This window comes from Jaculus jaculus, chromosome 1 (genome assembly GCF_020740685.1).
Source record: "Jaculus jaculus isolate mJacJac1 chromosome 1, mJacJac1.mat.Y.cur, whole genome shotgun sequence".
NCBI lineage: Eukaryota > Metazoa > Chordata > Mammalia > Rodentia > Dipodidae > Jaculus > Jaculus jaculus.
Window position 1 is genome coordinate 221,745,255 of NC_059102.1, and position 24,504 is coordinate 221,769,758.

Genomic DNA, 24,504 nt, shown 5'->3' on the forward strand with positions numbered 1-24,504 from the left:
AAGATAAAAACCAAGGTTGGGTCAGGTGTGGCAGCTTGTATATATATCCCAGCAGCTAAGAATGTTGATAACTTTCAGAGGAAGCTGGGAGTGTTTTGATTCCCCTCTCAACTACTGTAAGAACTTCATAAGAGACACCTGAAAAAGCTCAATAAACTCAGACACCAGCAGCCTCTCGGGGAATTGTGAACTACAACTCCCAGGAGAGCGGACGGGCGCGGCCTCCGCCCACTTCCTGTTCCCCTCCCATGGTTTCCAAGTCCCGGGAGGCGTTTTGTTCCTTCAACCTAACATGATGATAAAGGAGGATGCGTATTGACCAATAGGAGCGTGGATGCGTAGGATCTGGCCAATGGGAAGGCGCAGAGGGCCTCGACCGTAGGGGCGGGGCCACAGTGCGGACCAATGACGCGCGTCGGTATCGAGATCCAGTGTGAGCTGTGCCGTGGCTGGAAGTTACTGTGCGGCGGCGGCGGCGGCTAGCAAGGAGGCTGTGGCGGCGGTGGCGGCGGCGGCGGCCGGGGCGGCGACGGAGGAGTCGGAAGATGGTGAGTGCGGCCACAGGACCCGTTCTTCCCTTCTGCTGGATACAGTGCTGCCGCGGGAACCCCTCTAATGTTCCCCGCCCTCCCCACCCGGCCCCGCCCTTCTTGCTGACCTGTGACCCTGAGACACCCCCCATCCCCGTCTTAGGCTTCCCGTCTACTCCACCCCAGCCCTCTCTTCTACCCCTGACCCTAAGTAGGCTTCCAGGCCTGACAACTCATTTATTTCCGGGTCGCGGCTGTCTCTCTCCCGGAAATTTCCCAGGGTCGGGTGGGAGTCCACTGAGACCCTGGGCTTTGGCCTAGTCCTCGGCTCTTTTCCTCCAGTTTCAGGGGGATTTAGGGGCCGATTTGGGCAACAGGACCGGGGAGGGGTCTTGACACTGCCGACACGGGGCTTTGTCACCAGAGGAAGTGCGACATCACCGATAGCCACTATTTCCCAGGATCCCGACCCCTCCCCACCGTCTCGAGTCTCCGTTTATCCCAATTGAAGGGGTTAGTTTTATCTCTCTCCCTTATCAGATGAGGGTGTAGTGAGTCTCCACCTCAAACAATTGTGACAACTTATGGGATGAGATGGATGGCTTTTGGGAAGAGGGCATTCTCCACTCTGTCCCCCTGATCTTGAGGTGGGGGTAATCTCAGGTGCCCTCTGGGAGGTCAGGCCCCTATATGGGGTTTAGGTTCTGACCTATAACATGGCATGATGGTAACGCCTCAGGGTTGAGCTAAACTTCTTCCCCAGTTACTATCCTCGCAGCAGATACAGGTGACAGGAGGTTTGGCCAAAATCCAGTCTCTATAAGCCCCCTCCCCCCAACATCCCAGCCCACAGCCCTGGGGATTGATTAGGGGATAGTCCAGGAAGTGTTCCTGGAAGGAGGAACACATGGCTGTGTGGGCCCCCAAACCTGAGTGCTGTCCTTGGTTGATCTCTGTAACCTCATCTTCAGTGCCCAAAAGCCAGCCATGGTGGTACCCTGTCTTTCCTCTGGTCCCGTCACCTTCTGGACAGGATCTGCCCCAGCCTCCTTCCTAGTCTTTTTTTTTTTTTTTGGTTTTTCGAGGTAGGGTCTCACTCTGGTCCAGGCTGACCTGGAATTAACTCTGTCATCTCAGGGTGGCCTTGAACTCATGGCAATCCTCCTACCTCTGCCTCCCTGAGTGCTGGGATTAAAGGCGTGCACCACCACGCCCGGCTCTTCCTAGTCTTTAATTCACCTGGAACCAGGAGCTTTCAAAGATGCCAGTCAGATTATACCATTTTCTGATTTATTAACTTCTCCCCCAGGGGGCTTCCTGTGGTAAGCCAGCTCCTGCCCTGTACCACCAGAGCCCCTCCCAGCAGCTGTGAATTCATCCCTGTACTGGCCTACTTTGCACTTCCTCTCTTCCAAGTTCCTGCTACCCTTTGCACCAGTTTTGCTTTCTGCTTACAAGGCTGCATCCCAGAGCATCCCTTCCTCAGACCCAGGGCAGGCTTGGGAGGAAGGCTCTATCCTTCTGTGTCTTGAGGCTTTGCTGGCCAGTTTAGGTTACAGGACAGCATACAAGTTGATACTAACAGCCACTCTCCAGAGAGGCCTGTGCCCAAGTCTTGTCCTGCCTTCCTGAGAACTGAACCCCACTCAGGTAGCCTCTTTGGGGTGATCTTTTCACTGGAGCTCACTTGCCCAGGTCACTCAGCCAGCCCAGCCCTGCCCTGTGCCCTCGGGAACATAGAGGGATAAGAACTTGCTGGCCCTGTGGGTTATGAACTAGAGATGCCCTGTGGTGTGGGTTCAGTGGTTTGAGATGATGAGAAAGTTGACATTGCGTCCCAGATAGAGAAAGGGGTGGCAGGCGAGTGACAGAAAGCCAGAGGGAATCAGAGATACCAGAGTGGAGGAGGAGGGACTTTTGTTGGGAGGGAGGTGAGACAAGGTGTCATGTATCCCAGGCTGTCCTCTGAACTTACTATGTAGCTGAGGCTGATTCTCCTGATTCTTCTGCCGTCTCCAGGGCTGGGATGATAGGTGTGGGGGAAGAGGGGGTACAAGCTAAGCCAGGATATCACTTCTTGAATTGCTGCCTCTGGGAGGCTCACCTGGGTCTCCCTGACACTGGCTGAGCACAATGACCTCAAGGTACTGTGGCCTACTCCACTTATACTTTGTGTTTCCTCAGCTGGTACTCCCCTAGGCTTTGTGGTCCCAGGGTCAGCAACAGCATAGATGAAGTGCTGGGACTAGCATCTAGGGTGGGCAGGAAGTACCCTGAGGGACTTTGAGCTGGCCTGGAGCAGCAGGTCACAAGGAGGGGAACAGAGGCTACCTAGCTACATTCCAGGCCAACAGAGGAGGGGGTGGTGTCCAGAACTGGTCACTGATGTTCCCTTGCACTGCCTCCAAGCTGGATTAAACATAGCTCTGCCAGGACAGCCAGCGCCAACCCTATGGCAAGGTGGCATGTACCATTAGTGGATGCAGGCCCTGTGCCTCAAAAATGTCATCACAGCATAGCAGCAGTATGTGATTGTATGTGTGACTGTGACCACACTGCCCTTCCTTGGTCTTCTGAGACATACCTGCATGTTGTGACATCATCTGCAGAGAGCCCCTGGCCCAGACTGGGGTATGTGGGAGTACTACAGTATGCACACCCCATGTCTGCTGCCCCTATCCAGATCTGAGGAACTTTTGAAGAAACAGTAGATTGTATGGTCACCTCCCTAAAGTTTCATGGCCTGTAACTGAGAGGACCAGCCCCTAGCCACCCATAGGGCAGCAGTGTCAGCCTGCTCTCACCACTGACAAGGCAGGATATACCTTTCCAAGCCAGGCTCAGACCCTAGGACCACCCTCAGTATCCGTGCCTGTTACTTCCATTCATGTTGATTGTGTGTCTTTCTGTCTGAGACAGAGTCTCATGTAGTCTAGGCGTCTGTCAAACTCACTGTGTAGAAGAGTATGATCTTGAATTCCTGATCCCCCTGCCTCACCTCCCACATGCTATTACTGCAGATACAAGCCACCATGCCCAGGTGTTGGCAGTTACCTTCTCTTTGCTGGGACAAACACCCAACCAGAAGCAGCTTATGGGAGCAAAAGGTTTATTTCAGGCTTACAGAGTCCAGAGGAAATTTCATCATGGTGGAAGAAGCTGGCTCACTTCATCCATAGCAGAAAGGGAGATGAAGCTGCCTCAGAATACACCTTAAGGCTGGAATTCTGATCCACTGCTCCCCCACCCCCCCAGTAACGCACCTCCTCCAACAGGGCTTCACCTGCTAAATGGTCCACTTAATTACAGCACCTGAGGCTGTGGGGACATTACATCCAAACTATCATACCAGTGAAATATTCTCATTTTGTTCACAGGAGAAGTGGGGTGGGTATTGCTTTTTTGTTGTTCTTTTGAGACAAAATCTCACTCTTTAATTCACCTAAAACCAGGAGCTTGTAAAAATGCATCAGGTTATACTATTATCTGATTTAATGACTTCTACCCTGAATGGGGTTACTGTGGTAATCTTAGCTTCTGCCCTTACCACCTCACACTTTGAGCAGTCCTCCTTCATCAGCCTCTCAAGTACTGGGATGACTGGCACAAGCCTCTGTGCTAGGCTGTGTTGTGGCTTTAAACAAATAGCCTCAGTCTCCTCCCTCTTGACTGGCTTGGGTGTGGTGAGGACTCCCAGAAGAGCCTATGTCTGCTTCTGTATGGGTCAGTGCACCCAGATCTGGGTATTCTGGAAAACTCCAGCAGCAAAGGAGGGTAGCTAGAAGGACCTCAAAGTGGCCCGAAGTGTGCCTCCCTCAGGAGTTGATGGGAAGGCAGGCACCCCCCATTTTCATACATTGGCCTTTCCTGTCTTCTAGGCAGACTTTCTGAAAGGATTGCCCGTCTACAACAAAAGCAATTTCAGCCGGTTTCACGCGGACTCTGTGTGCAAAGCTTCGGTGAGTGTGTCGAGGCGTGGGGGAGGTGTGACTCTCCTTGAGGGTCCCCAACTGACCCCTCCTTCAACTCCTGCAGAACCGACGCCCCTCAGTGTACCTGCCAACCCGGGAGTACCCGTCAGAACAGAGTGAGTGCCACAGGCCTGACCTTGGCCAGGACAGGCAGGGAAGTGCTGATGGAGGGGCAGGAGGTGACTGGGGACTCATGCTGGGGGCATTAATGGGACGCCCACCTACTCTGTCTGGGTGCAGCAGAAACTGGATTTCTCATGGAGACACTCCTACATCTGGTCCTGAAAGGGCTAGAGGTGCCCTTATCTACCCCTCACTGTCCTGCCCCCTCCCAAAGGCCAGATTGGTGTCCCTTACCAGCTAGGAAAGTAGCCAAGAGTGGTGACCCAACCCATCCTGGGGCAGGTACTGGGGATCTAGGCAGAGGGGCCCATAGTATAGGAGTAAGAGGCCATGAAAGTTCCATCAAAAATGAATCTTGGCACTTGGGAGGATCACTGTGAGTTCAAGACCAGCCTGGGAGTACAGAAGTGAGTTCCAGGTCAGTCTAGGCTACAGTGAGACCTTGAAAAAAAGGGGGAGGCTGGAGAGATGGCTTAGCGATTAAGACACCTGCCTGCAAAGCCTAAGGACCCAGGTTTGATTTCCCAGTACCCACATAAGTCAGATGCACATCGTGGCATGTGTGTCTGGAGTTTGCAGTGGCTAGAGGCCCTGACATTCTCATTCATATCTTCCTTCCCTCTCCCTTCCCCCCCCCCAAATAAACAAATAAAATTATTTTTAAAATATTTTTAAAAACATGGGACTGGAGAGATGGCTTAGCAGTTAAGGCATTTGCCTGCAAAACCTAAGGACTCATTTTCGACTCTCCAGTTCGCACATAGCAGACACGCAGTGATGCAAGTGTGCAGTGTTGCACCTGTGCCACAAGGGGGTGTGCATGTCTGAAGTTTTTTCACAGTGGCTGGAGGCCCTGGTGTACCCATTTTCTTTCTTTCTCTCTCTCCCTCCCTCTCTCTCTCTTAAAAAGGAAAAGAAAAAAAATAAGTCTTAGGGCTGGGTAGATGGCTTAGTGGATAAAGCATTTGCCACACAAGCATGAGGACCAAAGTTCAGATCCACAGCACCTAAATAATGCCAAGTGGAGTTGGGGAAGTGACTAAGCAATTAAAGGCATTTTTTTTTACAAAGCCTGCTTACCCGAGTTCAATTCCCCAGTACCACACATAAAGCTAGATACACAAAGTGGCATGTGTCAGGAGTTTGTTTACAGTGGCAAGCCCTAACTTGCCATATAACTATGTCTGTCTCTATCTCTACCTTTGTTTCTCTCTTTCTGCTCTCAAGTAAATAGAATTATTTTTTAAAATGCCAGGTGGATATAGTGGTTCACTTGTAATTCCAATGCTTAGGAGGTGAAGATAGGATCCCCAGGGATGGCTAGCTAAAGTAGCCAAATCATCAAGCTCTGGGTTCAAGTGAAAGACCCTGCCTTGGTAAATAAAGTGGACAGCCATCAAGGAAAACAACCATGGTCAACCTCTTGCCTACACACATGCACACAATCGTGCACACTAGAAAAGAATCTATCTTGGACAAGTGATGATGTGACTCAGCAGTGAACACTGGGCTAGCATGCATAAGACCTTGGGTTCCACCCCAGCACGAAAACAAAATTGTAGCAGTTATATTTACCGTTCTTTGTTTAGTGACACTCAACACTGAGTGAACATAAAATAATGCCTCAAGGACAAGGTGCCTTGCCCTAGGGAAAATCTAAAGAATTTGAGGGCTGAGGGTGTGGCTCAGCAGCAGAGTGCTTACCTGGGCTGTGCATGTGAGAAGTCTCCAGTTCTATACCCAGCACCACAGAAAACATAACAGAGCATGACCCCTGCTCCATCCTATAACCTCTGTGGCCACAGTGCAGCTATGTAGATCTTTGCCAAGTTGGGAGGGCTGAGTTTGAGTCTCAGAAAGCCCACCTAGGCCTGAAGCAGGATAAGAGGCTAAGGAAGGGTGAAAACCCTATCCAGGAACCACCTCCACCTCTTGCACCACTTTCTCTGTCTTTCTTCCCTAGTCATTGTAACAGAAAAGACAAACATACTCCTGCGTTACCTCCATCAGCAATGGGACAAAAAGGTAAGACACATATGTTTTGGATGCTGAAGAAATGGCTTACAGCTGAGTGCTTAGTGGGGCAAGAAGTAGGGCCAGGATATTTGAGTGGGGACTTGAGAGCTGAGGAGGAGTTTTCTAGGAGGCCAGGAGAGGAGCAGAACACTCCAGTGGCAAAAACAGCTGTCTAGATTCTAGTGCTTGGGAGCTGGGGACAGATTCCAGGGCTAAACAAACACTCCATCAATGAACTACAACCCCAAAATCTTATTTTAATGGTAGAATGTACACATGATTAAAAATTCACTCAGGACACTACCTACACAAGACCATCATAAGAGGAGGAAAAGATCATGACATCAAAATAAAAGAGACTGATTGAGAAGGGGAGGGGATGTGATGGAGAATGGAGTTTCAAAGGAGAGAGTGGGGGGAAGGAGGGTATTACCATGGGATATTTTTTATAATCATGGAAGTTAATCAAAATTTGAAAAAAAAATCCACTCAGGAGAGGCAGGATTGTGAGTTCAAAGTCAACCTGGGCTATAGGGTGAGACCCTGTTTATATTTTTGATTTTTTTTAAATACTTTTTTTGTTCATTTTTTATTTATTTGAGAGCGACAGACATAGAGAGAAAGACAGATAGAGGGGGAGAGAGAGAATGGGCGCGCCAGGGCCTCCAGCCTCTGCAAACGAACTCCAGACGCGTGCGCCCCCTTGTGCATCTGGCTAACGTGGGACCTGGGGAACCGAGCCTCGAACCGGGGTCCTTAGGCTTCACAGGCAAGCACTTAACCGCTAAGCCATCTCTCCAGCCCTATTTTTGATTTTTAATTTGAGAGAGAAAGAGAAAATGGGCATCCCAGAACCTCCTGCCACTGCAAATGAACTCCAGACACATGCACCAATTTGTGCATCTGGCTTTACATGAGTACTGGGGGATCAAACTAGGGCACTCAGGTTTTATAAGCAAGAGCCTTTAACCACCGAGCCATCTCTCTAGCTCTGGTGTGGAGGGGTGTGTGGTTTTTTTTTTTTTTTTTGACTTATTTGAGGGGTACGGGGGGAGAGAAAGAGACAGAGGAAGAGAGAGGATGGGCATGTCAGGGCATCCAGCTACTGCAAATGAACTCCAGATACGTGTGTCACCTTGTGCATCTGGTTTACATGGGTCCTGGGAAATCAAACCTACGTCCTATGGCTTTGCAGGTAAATGCCTTAACTGGTAAGTCATCTCTCCAGCCCGGGTTTCTTTTTTTTTTTTTTGAGGCAATGGTGGCTTGGAACTCACTATGTAGCCCAGGCTGTCCTTAAACTTGGCAGTGAGCCTCCTCCCTTAGCCTCCCTAGGGCTAGAACTATAGACGTGTGCCATCATGCCCAGCTGAATCCTGGGTTTTTGTTTTTTAGGCAGTCTCACTTTAGCCCAGGTTGAAGTGGAACTTTGTAACCCAGGCTAGCCCTAAGCTCACATTGATCCTCCCAAGTGCTTTGGAATAAAGGCATTAGCTATCACTCTGGCTGAGTCCATCCTACCCTTGCCTGCCTTCCCTTCTGTGGATGGCCAGAGCATGCCCAGGTAGCTCCAAGGTTCTTTTATGTGCTTGGCCACTAGCCCCCTCTGGGTGTATGAGAAAGTACCAGTCTGAGACCTGCTTCCCCACTGGGTACCAGGGGTTTAGACTCCTGTAAGGTGGCAAAACATGGGACTGGAGCTGGCTGGCCCTGCTAAAGAATACTCATAGCACCTGTCCTCTTTCTCCTGGTCCTCCAGAATGCTGCCAAGAAGAGAGACCAGGAGCAGGTGGAGGTGGAGGGCGAGAGCTCGGCACCACCACGCAAGGTGGCAAGGACCGACAGCCCCGACATGCCCGAGGACACCTAGGAGCCCTGCCCGCCCCAGTGCACTCCCCCTGTGTGTAAGCGCCGCCCCACCCCTGCCCACCACCAACCTCATAGGAGCCATCTATTTATTTTCCTTGAGTTTTTATTTATGCTGTAACCCAGATCAGGCATTGGTTAAAGGGACATCATACCCAGTCGTAACATGTTGGTGGATGCCTTTTAAAAACCCAGTGGTCCCTGACCTGGCCCAGCTTATCCCGCAGGGCACAGGCGGCGAGGGTCCAGAGTTGGAGTGTCCAGCCGTGTGACCTTGCCTCCTGCACACCAAGCGGCCTTCTGCCTTTCCACCACCCAGCCCACCTCACAGGCCCAGTCCCACTGGGTCTGGGGTCCCCACAATCCCTGGTCTCTTGGTGCCCAGGCCTTGCTCTGAGTGTGCGCATGGGCAAAGCAGAGCCGGGCCTTCTGAATCTTTCTCTTAAGTCATTTTATCATGGACTAGCGTGTGCTCCGTGTCCACCCCAATAAAAGCATCTTTCCTACTCTACCCAGTGTCTTTGCTCCACACACTTTGGCCTAGAGAACAGAGCCCTGAGCAAATGACAGGCCACCAGACCCAGAGGCAAAAAAAGGGCCTGGGACTTAAGTCTGAATCGAGCAGTGTGAAGTTGCCTGGCCACTGGGGACCTGGGGTAGTATGACCTTGTTTAGCTATGGTTTGCCTGCTAGTGTCAGTCCTTTAGCTTGCCCTAGGTCACTTAAGATACCTTCTCCAGCTGGGCTTGGTACGGCCCTGAGCTGGGAACATCTGGACACACTGGCTTTGTGCAGAAGGTCCCAGCCTTTGGCTGGGGTGCAGTGCTTCCCTGCCAGCTGAGTTTGAGACCTGGGGACACTCAGGAGGTATGGTGACTGACATTGTCACCATGGGCCCTGACTTGGCTGGTGAGTGGCTGCCCCCTATCATAGATCTTAGGCTAAAGAGATCTCTCAAGGTGGGTACCTTTGTGAGTCAAGTCCCTGGACCTTGGCCAGGATTTTGTGGTAAGAGCCTGGGGTGGAGGTGGGGTCCTGAGGATGATTCTGGTGTCCTTTGCTTGGTGAAAGATGCAGGCACTCCTAAAGGCTGAGGGACAATGGGGTGGTTGCAGCCTACTTCCCCTGTGCTAGGCCTACCAGGACCACCCTTTGAGGAACCAGTTCCTGTGCTGCTCAGACCCAGGCTGGTGGTGCTCCCTCCAATGGCCCATATCAGGTGGGACACTGGGCTTCCCCCTACCTTGTTCCTCCCTCTCCCATATATTTCTCCTGCTGCCCCTCCCATACCTGCACCTTCACTCTGAAGCCTCAAACCCTGCCTTCACTGCCCCCAAGATAGCCTCCACAGACTAACTCCTGACCCTGGGACATAAGCAGACATACTTGTCCTCTTCCAGGCTGCCTTCCTGTCACCAAGTTGCACAAGGGACAACCTGGCTGGTGTCTAATTCCAACTCATATGTCCTAACACTCCCAGTGCACCATCTTTTCAAAACCACGTCTTGGGGACAACAGGGCTCAGGGAAGCCTTCTCATGTTCATGTCTGTGGTGATTTGATTCAGGTGTCCACCATAAACTTAGGTGCTCTGAATGCCAGGTCCCCAGCTGATGGCAATTTGGGAATTGGATACTCCCGGAGGTAGTGTATTGTTGGGGGCAGGCTTATGGATATTTATAGCCAGCTTCCTCTTGCCAGTGTTTGGCACACTCTTTCTGTTGTCCACCTGATGTTGGCCAGGAGGTGATGTCCATCCATCATTTTTCCCTGCCATCATGGAGCTTCCCCTCAAGTCTGTAAGCCAAAATGAACCTCCCCCCCCACACACACACAAGCTGCTCTTGGTCTGTGTTTTCTGCCAGCAATATGAACCTGACTGCAATAATGTCCTATGTCATCCTTAATGTCCCTGGCTTCCCAGACAGCAACCCTAGAGGCTGACATACCAGAAAGTTCCATCTCTTCTAACCTCCTCCCCAGCAGGCCCTCCAAGCTGAGGACTGTGTCATGGAGGATGTGATGCTGAGACCCTTCATGCTTTGTCTCGGTAGCTGCAGCCAGGCCCTGGAGTTTGCCATTCCTACATTCCTGTGAGATCTAGTTTTGGGGAAAAGGTACCCAAAGGTCAAACCACTTGTGGCAGACCTGGGTGGGGGAATATCTAGTCTAGGCCCCCAGTTACCCATGTCCCCTGAAAGCCTCTTTGCTCTGACGTCGAGCACTGTTGAAATATACTTTTTATTGCATTTCTGCCGTTTTACAAAAATATGACAAAATAAATTAAAAACAAATAAATAATTGCCTATTCTGGTTTTTATGTATTGGTATTGGGGGGGAGGTCTTGCATTTGTCTCCCCCATCCTGGTCAAAAGGAAAACGGCAGATAGGCCTGTGCGGGGAGGCCAATACTGGGGATGCCCCCACGGGCCGCGATATTGCATATGAAGGAAGGAAGGAAGGCTTGGCGAGCGGGCTAATGCCAGGCGCCGGGCCAGCACGCAGCCTGCGGGCTGGGGCTGGGACCGGGCGGGGACTCTGGAGACGCCGGGGACGCTGGGGACTCGAGCGCGGGTGGCGCGAGGCTGTAGAAGCTGCCGTCCCCAGGCAGGGCCTGCGGTTCCGGCCCAGCCGGGGCGCAGGGCGGACGCTGGGCGCCGTCGCCCCCGCAGCCCCAGGGCGTGTCCCACTGCCAGCAGCTGGCGGGCGGCGTTGGGGGCCGGGACAGTGGCCTCGATGGTGGTAGCGACGCGGGGCTCCGGCTGCGGCGCGTGCGCAGGACGAGAGCCGGCGCAGTCCCTGCGGAGGCGAGAGGGGCCGTTCGGGGGAGCCTGTCGCCCCCCGCTGGTCCCCGCGCGGGCGGCTCTGTGTACCCCCCCCCCCGGCCGGTAGGCATGAGGAGACCTTATTGCTTCGGAACGGGATATGGGGGGGACGACTCCCCGGGGCGCTTCGAGGAGGGAAGTCCCTCTGGCTTCTGGGACGCCCTGGGAGCAGGGCTGCTGCACCCGGGGGTAGGGGGGGGGAATGCCAGGTTCGGCATGGAGGGTTCGACTGGAGGGCGCAGCCCGGGTCTCCACGTCCCAGCCCTTAGCAGCAGGGGCTTTGCATAGAGGCAAGGGGGGCCCGGAACCCCCAGAGTGAGCTGGGTATTGGGGACGGGGACATCCCGATCCGTCCTGGCACCGGGGCGCGGACACCCTGCGAGGGAACCTGGACAGGAGCTTAGGCGACCCTCCCCTGAGTCGAGGAGAGTTAGGCACAGAGCAGGCATGACTGAGCAGCTCCTTGTCCCCAACGGGGATCTCCTAGGTCCCCTCCAGCCCCAACCCCTATACCCCAAGACAGGCCCAGCGTCCCCGCCCCCGAGTTAAAGCTTGTGACCTGAGCCCTCCTCCTCGGGCCGGGCGGCTTCCAGCTCCTCAGCCGAGACCTCGTCCCCCGACCCGCTCCGATGCACCCGGCTGCCGCCGCCACTGCCGCCGCCCGGGGCGGCGTCTTGCCGTGCCTGGACGCCCGGAGCCCCGTTGGATGTGGCCTCGGCCCGGGTCCCCCCGAAGGGGAAAAGCTTGCCGGCGTGGAAGGTTTTGGGCGGCGAGTGGCTGCGTTCGTGGTCCCGCCGCGCCTCGGGCGACTTGAGGAACTTGAAGCTGAGGAAGGCGGGTAGGCGCGTGTCCCCGGCCGTGGGCGACTGCGCGGCGGGCGCGCGCGCTGCGGAGCCGGGCCCCGCGGCCGCGGGCGACAAGAACTTGGCCTGCAGGGGGATGATCTGCTTCAGCTTCATCACGTTGTTAGGGGCCAGCAATGACCCCGGCCGCCTGGGCCGCTCCGCGCCATGGCCACCCGCGGCGCTGCTGCCCTTGGCCTTGGCCGAGGACTTCTCTGGGGCGGCGGGGTCTTGCCCCGAGCCCTCGGCGCGCGCCTCCTCCCGGCCGCCCGGGTCGCGCTCCCGCCGCGCGTGATGCTCCGCGTGGCGCTGGCGCTCTTCCTCCTCGCGTCGTCGCCGCTGCTGCTGCTGGAAGTGATGCTGCGCCTGTCGCTCGTGCCTCTGCGGGAGAGGTTACCGCGGAATGCCGGGCCGTGCGCGCTTTGGACGCCGCCGGCATCCCTACATGGATATGGGGCTATTTGAGGAGCAGGGAGACCTAACCACTTATTAGGCACCACCTGCATCTTTACATGGATCCCAGCGTTCTGGGTGGAATCCGGAGACCTAAATACTAATTGAGCGCCAAAGAAATACCCAGACCCATACTGTCTATCCCTGGAAATGTGTAAGAGATCCAAACTTATTAAGCTCCACCTGAATCCCTGGATTTATGGCCCTGCTTTCTACGAACTGTGAGAAAACAAATGCTCTCCAGCCACCAAGTCGGTATGTCCACAGCCGTAGGGAGCCAGTCTCTTAGGAGCTGAGAGGATAGAGCCTGACTCGTCCCCCCAGCAGCCTCACCACGAGCCCCTCGCATTTCTATGTTGTCTTTGGAGACTAGTTCTCACTATGTAACCCAGCGTGACCTGGACTCTTCAATCAACCAGCTTCAGCATTTTTAGTGCTGGGATAACAGGATGTGTAAATTTAAATTAAAATTCAACAGAAGTCGGGGGTGGTGGCGCAGGCCTTTAATTCCAGCACTCGGGAGGCACAAGTAGGAAGATTGCTGTGAGTTTGAGACCACCCTGAGACTATCCAGGTCAGCCTGGGCTATAGTGAGCCCCTACCTCGAAAAACCAAAAATAACTAAATAAAACTTAATAGAAAGCTGGGGTGGAAACAGCCCTGAAACCCCTTGCCTAGTATTCCCAATTAGGGGCTGGGGGCATAGCTCGGCTGTAGAGCCCCGCCTAGAATGCCAATGGAGGTGGATCCTCGCCTAAAATCTTTAGTGAGGGAGGGGGCGTGGCTGGGAGGTACAGCCCCATCTACCATCCTAATGAGGGGGAGTAGCTAGGAGGTAGGTCTGGCCTAGAATCCCAGTGAGGAGGGGCGTGGCTGGAGGGTCCCTGCCTATAATCACCCTTCAGGGACTGGGGGCGTGGCTATGCTGTACTGCACCCACACTCAAAGCTGAATGGCTCCTTGATCCTTCCTTCGGTTTTCAGAGGAAACTGGAAGAGGCAGGGCCCTGTATAAGAAGCCTGGGGCCGGCCGTGGTGGCGCACGTATTTAATCCCAGCACTCCGGAGGCAGAAGTAGGAGAATCACCACGAGTTCGAGGCCACCTTGAGGCTACATAGTGAGACCCTACCTCAAAACAAACAATAAACAAACAAAAAAAAGCACGGGGTATCCCCGGCTGTGAACAGGATTTGGCCAGGAGGGCTGGTGAATGGTTGAACATTCTGGAGAAGGAGCATGGTGTCAATACCAGGAAATTTCTAATAAGCATTGGGCTCCTGTGAGCATTAATTACAGTCATCCCTCAGTACCACACAGGATTGGCTCAAGGACTCAATTAGGATGTCATTTCAATGGCACAGTTGTGAGCAGAACCTGAGCCACTTTACATTGTGTCTAGATGACTTAGGATGCCTAACCCAGACACGATGGGAGTGCTGTGCAAATTTATGACAGTTTAAGGGATAAGGCCAACAGAAAAAGCATTAAGGAGACACTGTGGTGTACTCCTGTGGTCCCAGCTACTTGAGAGACTAAGGCAGGAGGAGTACTTGACCCCGTAATTCTAAGCCTGAGAAACATGAGACCAATCTCAAAAAAAAAAAAAAAAAAAAAAAAAAGAAGCAGAAGAAGAAAAAAGAGAGAAAAGAAACAAAAAAAGAAAAGAAATTAAGCATGGTGGTTCGTGCCTTTCATACCAGTACTCAGGAGGCAGAGGTAAAAGGATAGTGAATTCCAGGCCAGACTGGACTAGAGACCCTACCTTGAAAAATTAAAACAAAGAAGAAAATGCTGTACATATTCAAAACCAATGCACTTTTTTTCTTTCTTGGTACTGTACAGGGTCCCCTGTAGTCCAAACTGGCCTCAGACTTCTTATGTAGCCAAGGATGACCTTGAACTCTTGATCCTCCTGCCTCCACCTATGCAGTGCTTGGATAACAGGTGTGTGCCATGCCAAGCAAAGGCAATTTATTTTCAATTTACTTTGAACCCACGGATGTGGAAGCTCAGATAAACAGGTTGACCATAATAACCGTCCTCTAAGCTGTTCACCCGTTTTCCTTCACACCAGGGCATGCACTTCTGGGATCTCAGACTTCCCACAATGTATCCTCCAGAACCCGCCCCGGCCCATGTACCTTGAAGGCCTCCCTTCGCTGGTATTCAAGTTTGGCCATCTCCTCAGCTACCCAACTGGGGATATCGGGGATGGCCGCGTGGATGAGGTACTTGACAAGCAGAGCAAAATGCTGCAAGGAACAGAGAGGTGGCTGCAGGCTGGGGATGTGCCCTCCCTCCCCTCCTCCCAGCCTCCCCACTTCGCAGCCAGTCCCACCTCCAGCACCACCACCGATACAATGGCAGCCTCCGGGCTCAGCCAGGGGAAGAGGCGCTGCAGCTGCCCACACTGGCCTATGAGGTAGCAGTTTACCACGATGGCCAGCACGCCCATGGCCTCCATGACCTTCTGCAGGGGGCAAAGGGAAGCTCAGGGAGGGGTCTAGACTAGTTCCCTCCCCCATCGCTGCCCTGCACGGCCCTGCCTCATTCTGCCCAGCTAAGCCCAGATTGGCCCCGCCCCATTGCCTGTTCTGCCCCACCCTACTCTACCCTGCACTCTCTCATTGGCTCAACCCCGTCCCTCCCTGCCCCTTCATCTGGTCCACCTGCCACTGGCCAATGCTCTGGACGCGCTGGCCAAAGGGCCGCTGCAGGCCCGTGCACAGCTTAAAGGCATCGCTGCGGATCTCGATCAAGTTGTTCACCAGGGCACACAGTGCGGCCAGCGGGAAGGCAGAAGAGAAGAGCACCACGTAGCCGAATTGCACAAACATCTCCTGGTAGTCTTGGAACGTGTCCTGGGGGCAGTTGGTCATCAGTCTATTGGCCTCTCACCCAGCTGCCCCCCTTGATTTTGGCGGCAGGCTCAAGGTTTCTCCCCATCTTCCACTTCATTCTGGACAAGTCCACAGGCCTCCTATCTCCCCACAAGAGGCATCCATTTTCACTCTGACTGCCTTCATCTGCAAACTGTGCCCAACTCCACCCTCAGACATTCTTACCTTGTATTTTTTTTTTTTGAAGAGGGGATGGGATTTGTTTCTTTTATTTTAATTTTGTTTCATATGACCCAGGCTGGTCTCAAACTCACTATGTAGCTGAGAATGACCTTGAACTCCTGATCTTCCTGGTTCTACTTCCTGAATGCTGGGATGACAGCTGTGCATACCATGCTGGGTTTATACAGTGCTCAGGAGGGGACCCAAGGCCTTGTGCATACTAGACAAGTGTTCTACCACCTGAACCACATCTCCACTGCGTTTTTGTTGTTGTTCATGAGACAGGGTCTCATGTTGCCCAGGCTAGCCTCAAAATCACAATCTTCCTGTGCCTCCACCTCCCTGGCAATGATATGACATGCACTCACTACCACAATTTGTTCTTACCTCATACTTCTTCATACAGCTCTCTAGCTCTGCTTGCGTGAGCTGGGGTGAATCTTCTTCCTCAGGTGGATCAATCCAAGATGACCGGTTCTGCCTCTTCTGTCTTCCTACCGTGTCACCAGAGCCTGTCTCTGGGTCCCGGCCTCCATCTGGCCCATGGTCACGGCCCTCACCACCAGCTCGCCGCAATAGGATGGTCTGTGGCACCAGCTCAGGGCTGCTAGGAGGTCCCTCAGGATCCTCATCTTCCTCAGCCAGAGTGAACACCCCTGGCTCCAGCCCCTTCTCCACCATGGTGGGACTTCCCTCCTCCAGGAGGGCCTCTGGGCTTGGGCCAGGCCTGCGTCTCCCGGCACCTCGCTCTGCAAAGCTGACCTTCTTGAATCTCAGCCCACAGTCCAGGAGGCCTCCTTCCTCACCCTCATCTTCTTCCTCATCCTCCTCCTCTTCTTCCTCCTCCTCATCCTCCTCTTTGCCACCCTGAGGCCCATCCCCAACTTCCCCACCTTCTCCAGATGGCCTCAGCTCCACTGTGGCCTCTTCCTCCTCCTCAGGCACCCCACAGCCTCCACCCAGACACCTGCGGCTCCCCACACTGCCCTCATCAGCCTGGGGCTCCAGGCGGCGGGACAAGGGGAGCCGGAGGCTCAGCAGGCCCAGCAGGGCCCGGACCAACTCCCAGATAGCCTTGAGGCCCAGCTCCCCACTGCCCAACCGGCGGTACAGGTGTGGCTGCAGGACTTCACGCACGTTTTGCAAAAACTGCCGGGTGATGAGCAAGGTGGCCAGCATCTGGGAACAGAAAGGGACTGCATGGGGGGCTGGGCATGGCTTGAGTACCTAAAGTTGCACCCCAAGCACAGATGCACGTGCACAGGGTACATCACAGTGGCCACCTGCAGCTTTGATGTCCCTGTACAATAAGTTCCCAGCCCAGCTCTGTTCACCAGACACACACACACAGAATCACAGCCACAGCACCACAATGCACAGAGCCAACAACCCCCAGGTCTGGCACAGAGCATCTCCACCCCACCAAGGACCTTGTTGTGTACCCCTTGGCCTGAACTGGGCCCCATCTTTGCATGTGCCTTCAGTTTGGCACATCCACCCTCCAGCACAGCCACCTGGCCCACCCAGCATTGCCCCTTGGGCTTGCCATCTGCCCATACTTTTGCCCAGGCTGTGAACAGGAGACCCTGGAGGGAGAGGAAGAGCAGGCGAAACCGCAGGACCACGAGCGGGACCAGCACTGCCCGAAGCTGCCGCTCGAAGCTCTGAGACAAGGACAGGATGAACAGGAGCTATGGAGGGACCGACGGGCAGATGGGAGGTGACAGGCAGAGAGAGAGGATGCACAGACAGATGGACAGACAGAGAGGAGAGAAGGAGGGAGAGGGGGGCTGGAGAGTCTGTGGTCCCCTTGAGTCAGGTCTGAACCCTCTGGCCACTACAGGGGCCCAGGACACTGGTGCTCAAGTGGCTGGGGGCATCCTCACCTCTTTTAGACGCTCCATATCCTTGAGGTAGAAGCCAATGTAGAACAGACTCAAGTATGAGTTCACAAACTGAAACTTCAGGAAGCAGACAGATGGTGGGGTGGTCACCTGCAGTCCTGGCTCCTCCCCCACACCCAGGGTCCGTGCTTTCCCCTTGCCCTCTTAGTAATGCCAATAGCAATGGTGCAATGGCTGCCACTCACCAAGACAACTTTGATGATGAGATGTTTTTCATAGGCACTCTCTAGCCGGTAATTCTCTAGGGGGCCAAAGAGGCAAGTGAGGGAGACATGCATGCTCTCCCAAAGGCTACAGAGATCCCCAGGATAGGCAACAGAATTTCCCGTCAGTACATACCCATGTCATTGAGCCATATTGCAAGCTTCTTGTAGCCCTCGGCACTCACACTGACCAGCAGAGCCAGCATGACCTTAGGCAGGAAGCGGGTGAGGCGGGGCAGTCCCTTCACACTCAGCACCATTTCCTAGAACAGGCAAAAGGCTGGTGGCTCAGCCAGGTGAAGCTGGAACAGGTAGCTGCCAGGTAGGGTCTACAGGAGGGCTGGGGGATTCCAGAATCACCTGCAACTGGAAGCAGCCAAGCATGAGTAAGAAGACACAGACAAGACAGGCCAAGCACAGCGGTAAGCTCACGAGCAACTGGAATAGCAGCCGTTTCCAGGGCGGGTAGTAGAACTCTTCGGCTCGAGTTACAGGGCTGATGCGTCTCACTCCCTGGCAGAGCAAGAGATGAGGACACATGTAAGACCAGTGGTCACACACACTTCCTAAAATTCCCAGCTTGATTTCCCTCTGCTACACACAACGCCCCCCCCCCCGGCCTTCAAATACAATTTGCCACCCCTCCTCTTTAGCACACATGAGCCCCCTATGACCGGCACACCATCTTTGATGTTTCCAGAGTATTTCACAGCTACTAGGTTAAGAACATAGTTCATTGTTAAAGGCATTTGCTTGCAAAGCCTGCCAGCCTAGGTTTGATTCCCCAACACCCATGTAAAGTCAGAAACACAAAGTGACACATGGGCTGGAAAGATGACTTGGGTGTTAAGGCACTTGCCTGCAAAGCCAAAGGACCCAGGTTCAATTCCTCAGGACCCACATAAGCCAGATGCACAAGGTGGCACATGCATCTGGAGTTCATGTGCAGTGGCTGAAAGCCCTGGCACACCCAATCTCTTCCTCTCCCCCACCTCTCTCTAATGAATAAATAAATTTTTCTAAAATAGTTTTTGTTTTTATTTTTATTTATTTATTTGAGAGCGACAGAGAGAGAGAGAGAATGGGTGTGCCAGGGCTTCCAGCCACTGCAAACGAACTCCAGATGCATGTGCCCCCTTGTGCATCTGGCTCACATGAGTCCTGGGGAATCGAGCCTCGAACCAGGGTCCTTAGGCTTCACAGGCAAGGCTTAACCACTAAGCCATCTCTCCAGCCCAATAAAAATTTTTAAAAAGTGATGCATACATTTGTTTGCAGTGGTAAAGGTCCGGATGCACCCATATGCACACATGTGTGTGCACACACACATTCAAGTAAATAAAGATATTTCTTTAAAGTAAAATAAACCAGGCATGGTGGCAGACACCTTTAATCCCAGCTCTCAGGACCCAGAGGTAGGAGGATCACTATCAGTTTGAGGTCAGCCTGGGTAGAGTGAGACCCTACCTCATAAAAAAAAAAAAATCAAAAGAAAAATAATAAAATAGTAAACACCATTCTGCCTTTGCTGCTCCAGTGTCCACTCCACACTCTCTGTTACACTATCCTCTGAATCCCCGGATTCAGTCCCTGACTCACCCTGAACTGGGGACGTGGCTCCTCCACAGCTTCCCCAGGCGAGTCTAGCGTCCCCCACTTGTAGGCCAGCTCGATCCCCCTTCGCTTCCATTCCTCCAAGAACAGCGTTGACCAGATCACATTGAATAGAGCAAAGACCACACAGGACACATCCCGGCTTGTCTGCGGGCAGCAGCAAAGAGCCAAGCCATTTGCTCAGACAAGCCCAGTGAGGTGGGACTTCTAAGGCACCCCAGCCCTTGCCCATCCTCCCACCTGGTACCTGATCAGTCTCTGTGAATGTATATAGAACAGAGCCAAAGACAGCTGGGTACACCATCGCAGATGTGTAGAAGCCCAGCCAGGCAAAATACATGGCAATCTTCACCCCAAAGTAATCACAGATGTCATCTACCAGGGGACAGGGGAGTCCCAGTCACCTCTGTGTGCCCCTGGGGCTCCATCCCATTCCCCAGTCCGGGACCACACCTAAAGGCTGGTTTTCACACACGGCCTGTACCCACGACTTCATGAGACGGTTCAGGATGCGCTGTTCATGTACAGGGAACACCTGCTGGATGATCCCTCGGGCAGCCAACTCAGGGACTGTGGAAGGAGGAATGCATGTCAAATTCATGTACCCAACCTTGGCAACCTCCATAAGCTGGAGTTAAAGTCACAGTTATTTGCAGCATCTGATTATCCTTCAGGATTTAGAGGTGCAGGATCCGAGGAGGTGGGGTTCTGTGTTTTTGTGATCTAGTCTCACATAACCAAAGCTGGTCTTGAAATTACGATCTTCCTGCCTCAGCCACCTGAGGGCTGGTGTGACTGGGGTACCACCACATCCAGGAACTGTGTTTTGAAATAAAGGTATTTGACCTCTGTTTGGGGACCTGAATGTCTAAGAAATGGTACAAGTCTGGCAATGAAAGGTGAACTTGAGATGGTTTCCTAGAGCAGAAACCAAGGCCCAGGCAGGTTCCACCACGTGGCCCATGGAGAACTGTCCATGGTCCTGCTTGAACCTTATCCCAGACTCAGAAAAGCCTCACCTGGACACACGTCCCAGAGGATAAACTCAATTCTTTTTGTTGTTGTTGTTTGTTTTGTTTTTCGAGGTAGGGTCTCGCTCTGGCTCAGGCTGACCTAGAATTCACTATGCAGTCTCAGGGTGGCCTCGAACTCACAGTGATCCTCCTCCTACCTCTGCCTCCCGAGTGCTGGGATTAAAGCCGTATACCACCAAGCCCGGTTTAAACTCAACTTTTTACAAAACCATGCTACTGACTGGCCAAGTCCTAGCTATAGAGGCCACACCCGTTGAGCTCATTGGTTACCCAACACTTTGCTAACCCTTTGACTGGTTGTCTATAGGCTCTTCCCTCTTAATCCCCATAACACTCTATGCGGCCTGCCCAGCTCTCAGCCTGTGACTGGAGAGTCAGCCCCGCCTTGCTCACTGATTGGTTGGTCCTCCAGGAAGCGCACGTTGTGCAACGTCTCCCCCTGCTTGGCTCGCAGGTTCTGCAACCAGAATCGTATGATGCTCTGGCGCTCCTGTTGGGAAGAGCGTGTGAGCTCTGTGCAGCAGCCCAGGAAATAGAGGACACACTGGCACAGGAGGTAGAGTCACCTGGGAGGTGAAGAAGCGCAGCTCACTCTCCACGTTCTCATAGATGAAGTCCTCCTCGCAGGAGAAGCCCCGGGTGCCCCCGCCGAACTCGGCCTTCACTGCTTTACGCAGACCCAGCTCGTCTGCCCCACGGAGGAGGCTGCAGGGAGTACAGGGGAGGTAGGCTCACAGAGGGATCCCAAATCACCATTACCGAGCTAGCAGCTTCGTGGGGCACACATAGGGCAGCTGAATGGCACTGTTGGCGGCGGGTGACTGGGTCACGAGAGGCTAGAAGCAGGTGACTCGCCTCTCATAGGTAGCTGTGACGAAGAAGGCGTAGGCACGCGTGTGGCGATGGTGGCGAACTTGTACGATGAGTTCTGGAATGCCTACCCGGATGTGGTTCAACAACCAGAGCAGCGTATGGTCATCAGTGGTGTCTGCCAAGGGACATAGGTTCTGATGGCTTTTGCTACGGGGGAGGGGGCAAGCCTCCTCTATATCCCCACAGGCCCTGGACAGGTGGGTGTGGGTACCTGGAAAAGTCATCAACACATCGCAGTTCTCGGTGGGCACCGTCCTCATCCACGCCTTATGGGACACCAGGTAGCGACCTGCCTGCAGAAGACGCTTCCCGAAGAGCTTATCTAGGGAAGAGGCATAGTTGCAGGCCAGGGTGGTCAGGCCCCTCCAGGGACCCATGGCCAGGCCAGGTAACTGTGGCTTTACCTTGCTTTCTTCTTGGCACTCTCTGGCACCAGGCAGGCCCTTCCCCGCCCCCAAGTCCTTCCTTACAAATCTTACTCACTGTGGAGGCCCAGCTCCGCCTCCAAACGTCGATGAGGAGCTGACTGGCAGCAGCCCAGAAGTCTGATAGTGTACCCTTACAGCAGCCACATGAACTGGGTGCGGTTCTTACCCCCATTTTACAGGTGACCAAACTGTCGCCCAGAGAGGTTAAGTCAAGCGCCCAAGGTCACCCAGCCAAGCTGACATCGAAATCCAGGACCATGGGACTCTATATCACCATGCCCTTCAACCTCCAGGTGGCCGGGCGGGTTGGGGGTGTCAGAGGGGTGTGTCCACGTCCCTGCGTCGGGGACCCCCACACGCGTGCAGCACTGCTCAGGCCCCGCCACTGTGCCACAGCGCAGTGCCACCAGGAACAACCCCCGAGCCAGACTCCAGGCCTGGACTTTTGACCCCAATCCTCCTCCCCGTGCAACCGCCGTGCGCACCCCAGCCACTCGCCACCATGCCACGGGCCGCACACATACCAAGCACTCCAGACGCAGGGGCCGCGGGCTCGCCCTCGGGTGGGGGCCTCTTGCCACGCTCCCCATCCATGGACGCGCCCCCGGCGCCCGAGGCTGTCTCGGTCATGGCGAGGACAGGGTCGCAGGTCAGGGGTTGCGGGACACCCGGGCGCCGGGGGGCTGCGGGCTCATGGGGACCCAAGTGCCACCGCCGAGCGCGAGGGAGGAGGAGACAAAGGCCGCGCCCGCCCGCGCAGACTGGCGTCCTCGCGCTCCGGAGCGCGGCTGCTTGTCGTCCCCGCCCGAGCTAAACCTCGAGTCTCCTTCCCGGCCGGGCGCGCGTCACTCTCTGCCACTCAGTCCAACCAGCCCGCCCGCCTGGCTCTCTGGTTCTCGTCCCTACCCGTGTAGTTTTCTGGATTTCCTCCTCGCCCGCCCACTTCCATCTCTGGCATGTGTCCCCGCCCGCACAGAAAGGATGCAACTCCACCTCCAAGCCATCTACAAACTAGAGTTCACGCGGCTTGGAATCCGATAAACCTGATTTAATCACTGCAGAATGTGGGAGACAGAAGGGCCTGGTCGGAGGACACTCCTGGAAACAATAATTCAGCCACCCCAGTAGAGAATGCAAATAATTATGACATGTCCTGCCCCAGGGTCTTTGTACAAGCTGTTCAGATGCCTAAAACACATTTCATGCCCTCTCTGCCCACTGAATCCTTACTCCCTTCAGAATGTAACGCCTTGGAAGGGATCTAATACAAGTATCAAGTTTAGCAAATAAAAATACTTTTCATAGGAACGTGGGATGTAGCTAAGCAACAAAATCTTGCCTTAGTATGCACCAAGTCTTGGGTTAGATCCCCAGCGTTAGACCCAAAGAGATGTTGGGGCTGGAATTCAGTTGGTATAGTGCTTGCCAACATAGAGGGAGCCCTGGCTCCATTTCCAGCATGCATAAGTAAGGTGTGGTGGCACAAAGCAGTCATCCCAGTATTTAACTTGGGTGATAGAGGCCAGAGGATCAGGAGTTCAAGGTCATCCTTAGCTACATAGAAAGCTCAAGACCAGCTAGGGCTACATGAGCACTCCCCCTGACTCACCACCAGAAGGGGGGGGGGAATATTTACTATGAATCAAGTGATGTAATCACACGAAGACGCTATTTATTGCCTTTTGGAAGTTCGCTTTTAACTGGGAATCTTTGGGGAAGGTTCTGAGGTGGAACTCAGGGCTGTGCCACGGAGACCCCCCCTCGCCCGCCCTCAGTCCTAGGCGTCCACTCTTTTGTCTGGTTCCCTGGCCACACTGAGTTGACTCACTGGACACGAAGAACGCCATTGTTCCTGAATAACAGACCTAGCTTTGTTTTATTTTCAAGTCGGGCACAGCAAGACACAGGGTGAGAACTCCAGCGTGCACAGAAGGCTGACCCAGAGCAGGGCGCCGCCCGCCCACTCTGGTCTAGAGCCATTGAATCGCGAGCGAAGGCAGGAGCTCGGAGCCCCGCCCACCCTGTGCCAGGAAGTCCACCCGCAGCGCGCGGTCCCGCGGTGCCGCTGGGTTAAGCCGACAGGGATTGCCAGACTCCTCGGGGACCCCGCCCCCATCGTACACTGATGTGGGCCAGAGAAGCTCCGCGGGGGAGGGGGAGCTGGGCTGGAGAGGCCTAGAAAGCTTCCTGAAGATGAATTTGCGAAATGAAAAAAGAAGACCTCTGAGGCCAGGGAGCTGCTGGGGAGGGGGAAAAAAGCTGCAGAAACCCAGGAAAAGCAAGAAAGAAACTTCCCGGAAGTTTGCAGGCCCTCCACCTCCGACAAGGCCGTTAATTCCCCGGAATTCATCCCTCCAAGTCGCTGAGATGATCTGAGCTTCCGGTCCCAATTTGGGCACGCAAAGGTGTAGCCCTTTTCTTGGAAAAACTAGACGTAGCTTCTTGCCTCACCGGAAAATACGGGGTGGGCAAATGGTAAATACGGGACTCGAATTTTCTCCTTGCTGTAATTTCCATCTATCCTCTCCCGCCTTTCATTTCCATTGTCTCGCCCGGGCCGCCCTGGGAACCTAAAATCAAGTCAAATGTTTCCTCGGGAATATACTGCGCTGCCCCACAGTTTCCCTCACACCAGCTTATTGGAACCAAGGGTTTTAGGTGATGGGCGGGACATCTAATGATTGTTGAGCGTCCTGCCAATCATGCTGGTGGTGGGTGGAGCTTCGCGCCCAAAGTGAAGCCGAGCAGGAAGATCCTTTTG

General features: G+C 54.0%; 2 protein-coding genes across 3 annotated transcripts; one reads left to right on the forward strand and one right to left on the reverse strand.

Moving 5' to 3' along the window:
• Nucleotides 1-472: 472 nt before the first annotated feature.
• Nucleotides 473-9,017, forward strand: Dda1 (DET1 and DDB1 associated 1). Of its 2 annotated transcripts, XM_004665984.2 has the most exons (5): nt 473-548; nt 4,409-4,489; nt 4,566-4,617; nt 6,588-6,649; nt 8,400-9,017. In XM_004665984.2, exons 1-5 carry the CDS (start codon nt 546-548, stop codon nt 8,508-8,510), a joined length of 309 nt encoding a protein of 102 aa, XP_004666041.1. In that variant the 5' UTR covers nt 473-545; the 3' UTR covers nt 8,511-9,017. The 2 variants fall into 2 exon arrangements, with proteins under 2 accessions (XP_004666041.1, XP_044998286.1); XM_045142351.1 differs by lacking the exon at nt 6,588-6,649.
• Nucleotides 9,018-10,727: 1,710 nt separating this feature from the next.
• Ano8 (anoctamin 8) lies at nt 10,728-22,462 on the reverse strand. The gene is made up of 18 exons (XM_004665908.2): nt 22,268-22,462; nt 21,527-21,637; nt 21,298-21,430; nt 21,009-21,147; nt 20,836-20,932; nt 19,862-19,978; nt 19,656-19,783; nt 19,394-19,555; nt 18,155-18,307; nt 17,931-18,057; nt 17,777-17,832; nt 17,574-17,648; nt 16,075-16,866; nt 15,295-15,486; nt 14,964-15,095; nt 14,767-14,877; nt 11,890-12,553; nt 10,728-11,304 (listed from the first exon to the last, which is right to left on the reverse strand). The coding sequence occupies exons 1-18, from the start codon at nt 22,371-22,373 to the stop codon at nt 10,982-10,984; spliced, it is 3,618 nt and encodes a 1,205-aa protein (XP_004665965.1). The 5' UTR covers nt 22,374-22,462; the 3' UTR covers nt 10,728-10,981.
• Nucleotides 22,463-24,504: the final 2,042 nt, after the last annotated feature.

Bases quoted from the DNA above. Each gene is read 5' to 3' on its own strand.
- Dda1 (XM_004665984.2), top strand. The intron at 4,490-4,565 runs GTGAGTGTGTCG...CAACTCCTGCAG, and splicing joins ACTCTGTGTGCAAAGCTTCG to AACCGACGCCCCTCAGTGTA. The intron at 4,618-6,587 runs GTGAGTGCCACA...TTTCTTCCCTAG, and splicing joins GGAGTACCCGTCAGAACAGA to TCATTGTAACAGAAAAGACA.
- Ano8 (XM_004665908.2), bottom strand. From the start codon at position 22,373: ATGACCGAGACAGCCTCGGGCGCCGGGGGCGCGTCCATGGATGGGGAG. The intron at 17,649-17,776 runs GTGAGTGGCAGC...TGCTTCCTGAAG, and splicing joins TCATCATCAAAGTTGTCTTG to TTTCAGTTTGTGAACTCATA. The intron at 15,096-15,294 runs GTGGACCAGATG...TGCCCCCTGCAG, and splicing joins AGAGCATTGGCCAGTGGCAG to AAGGTCATGGAGGCCATGGG.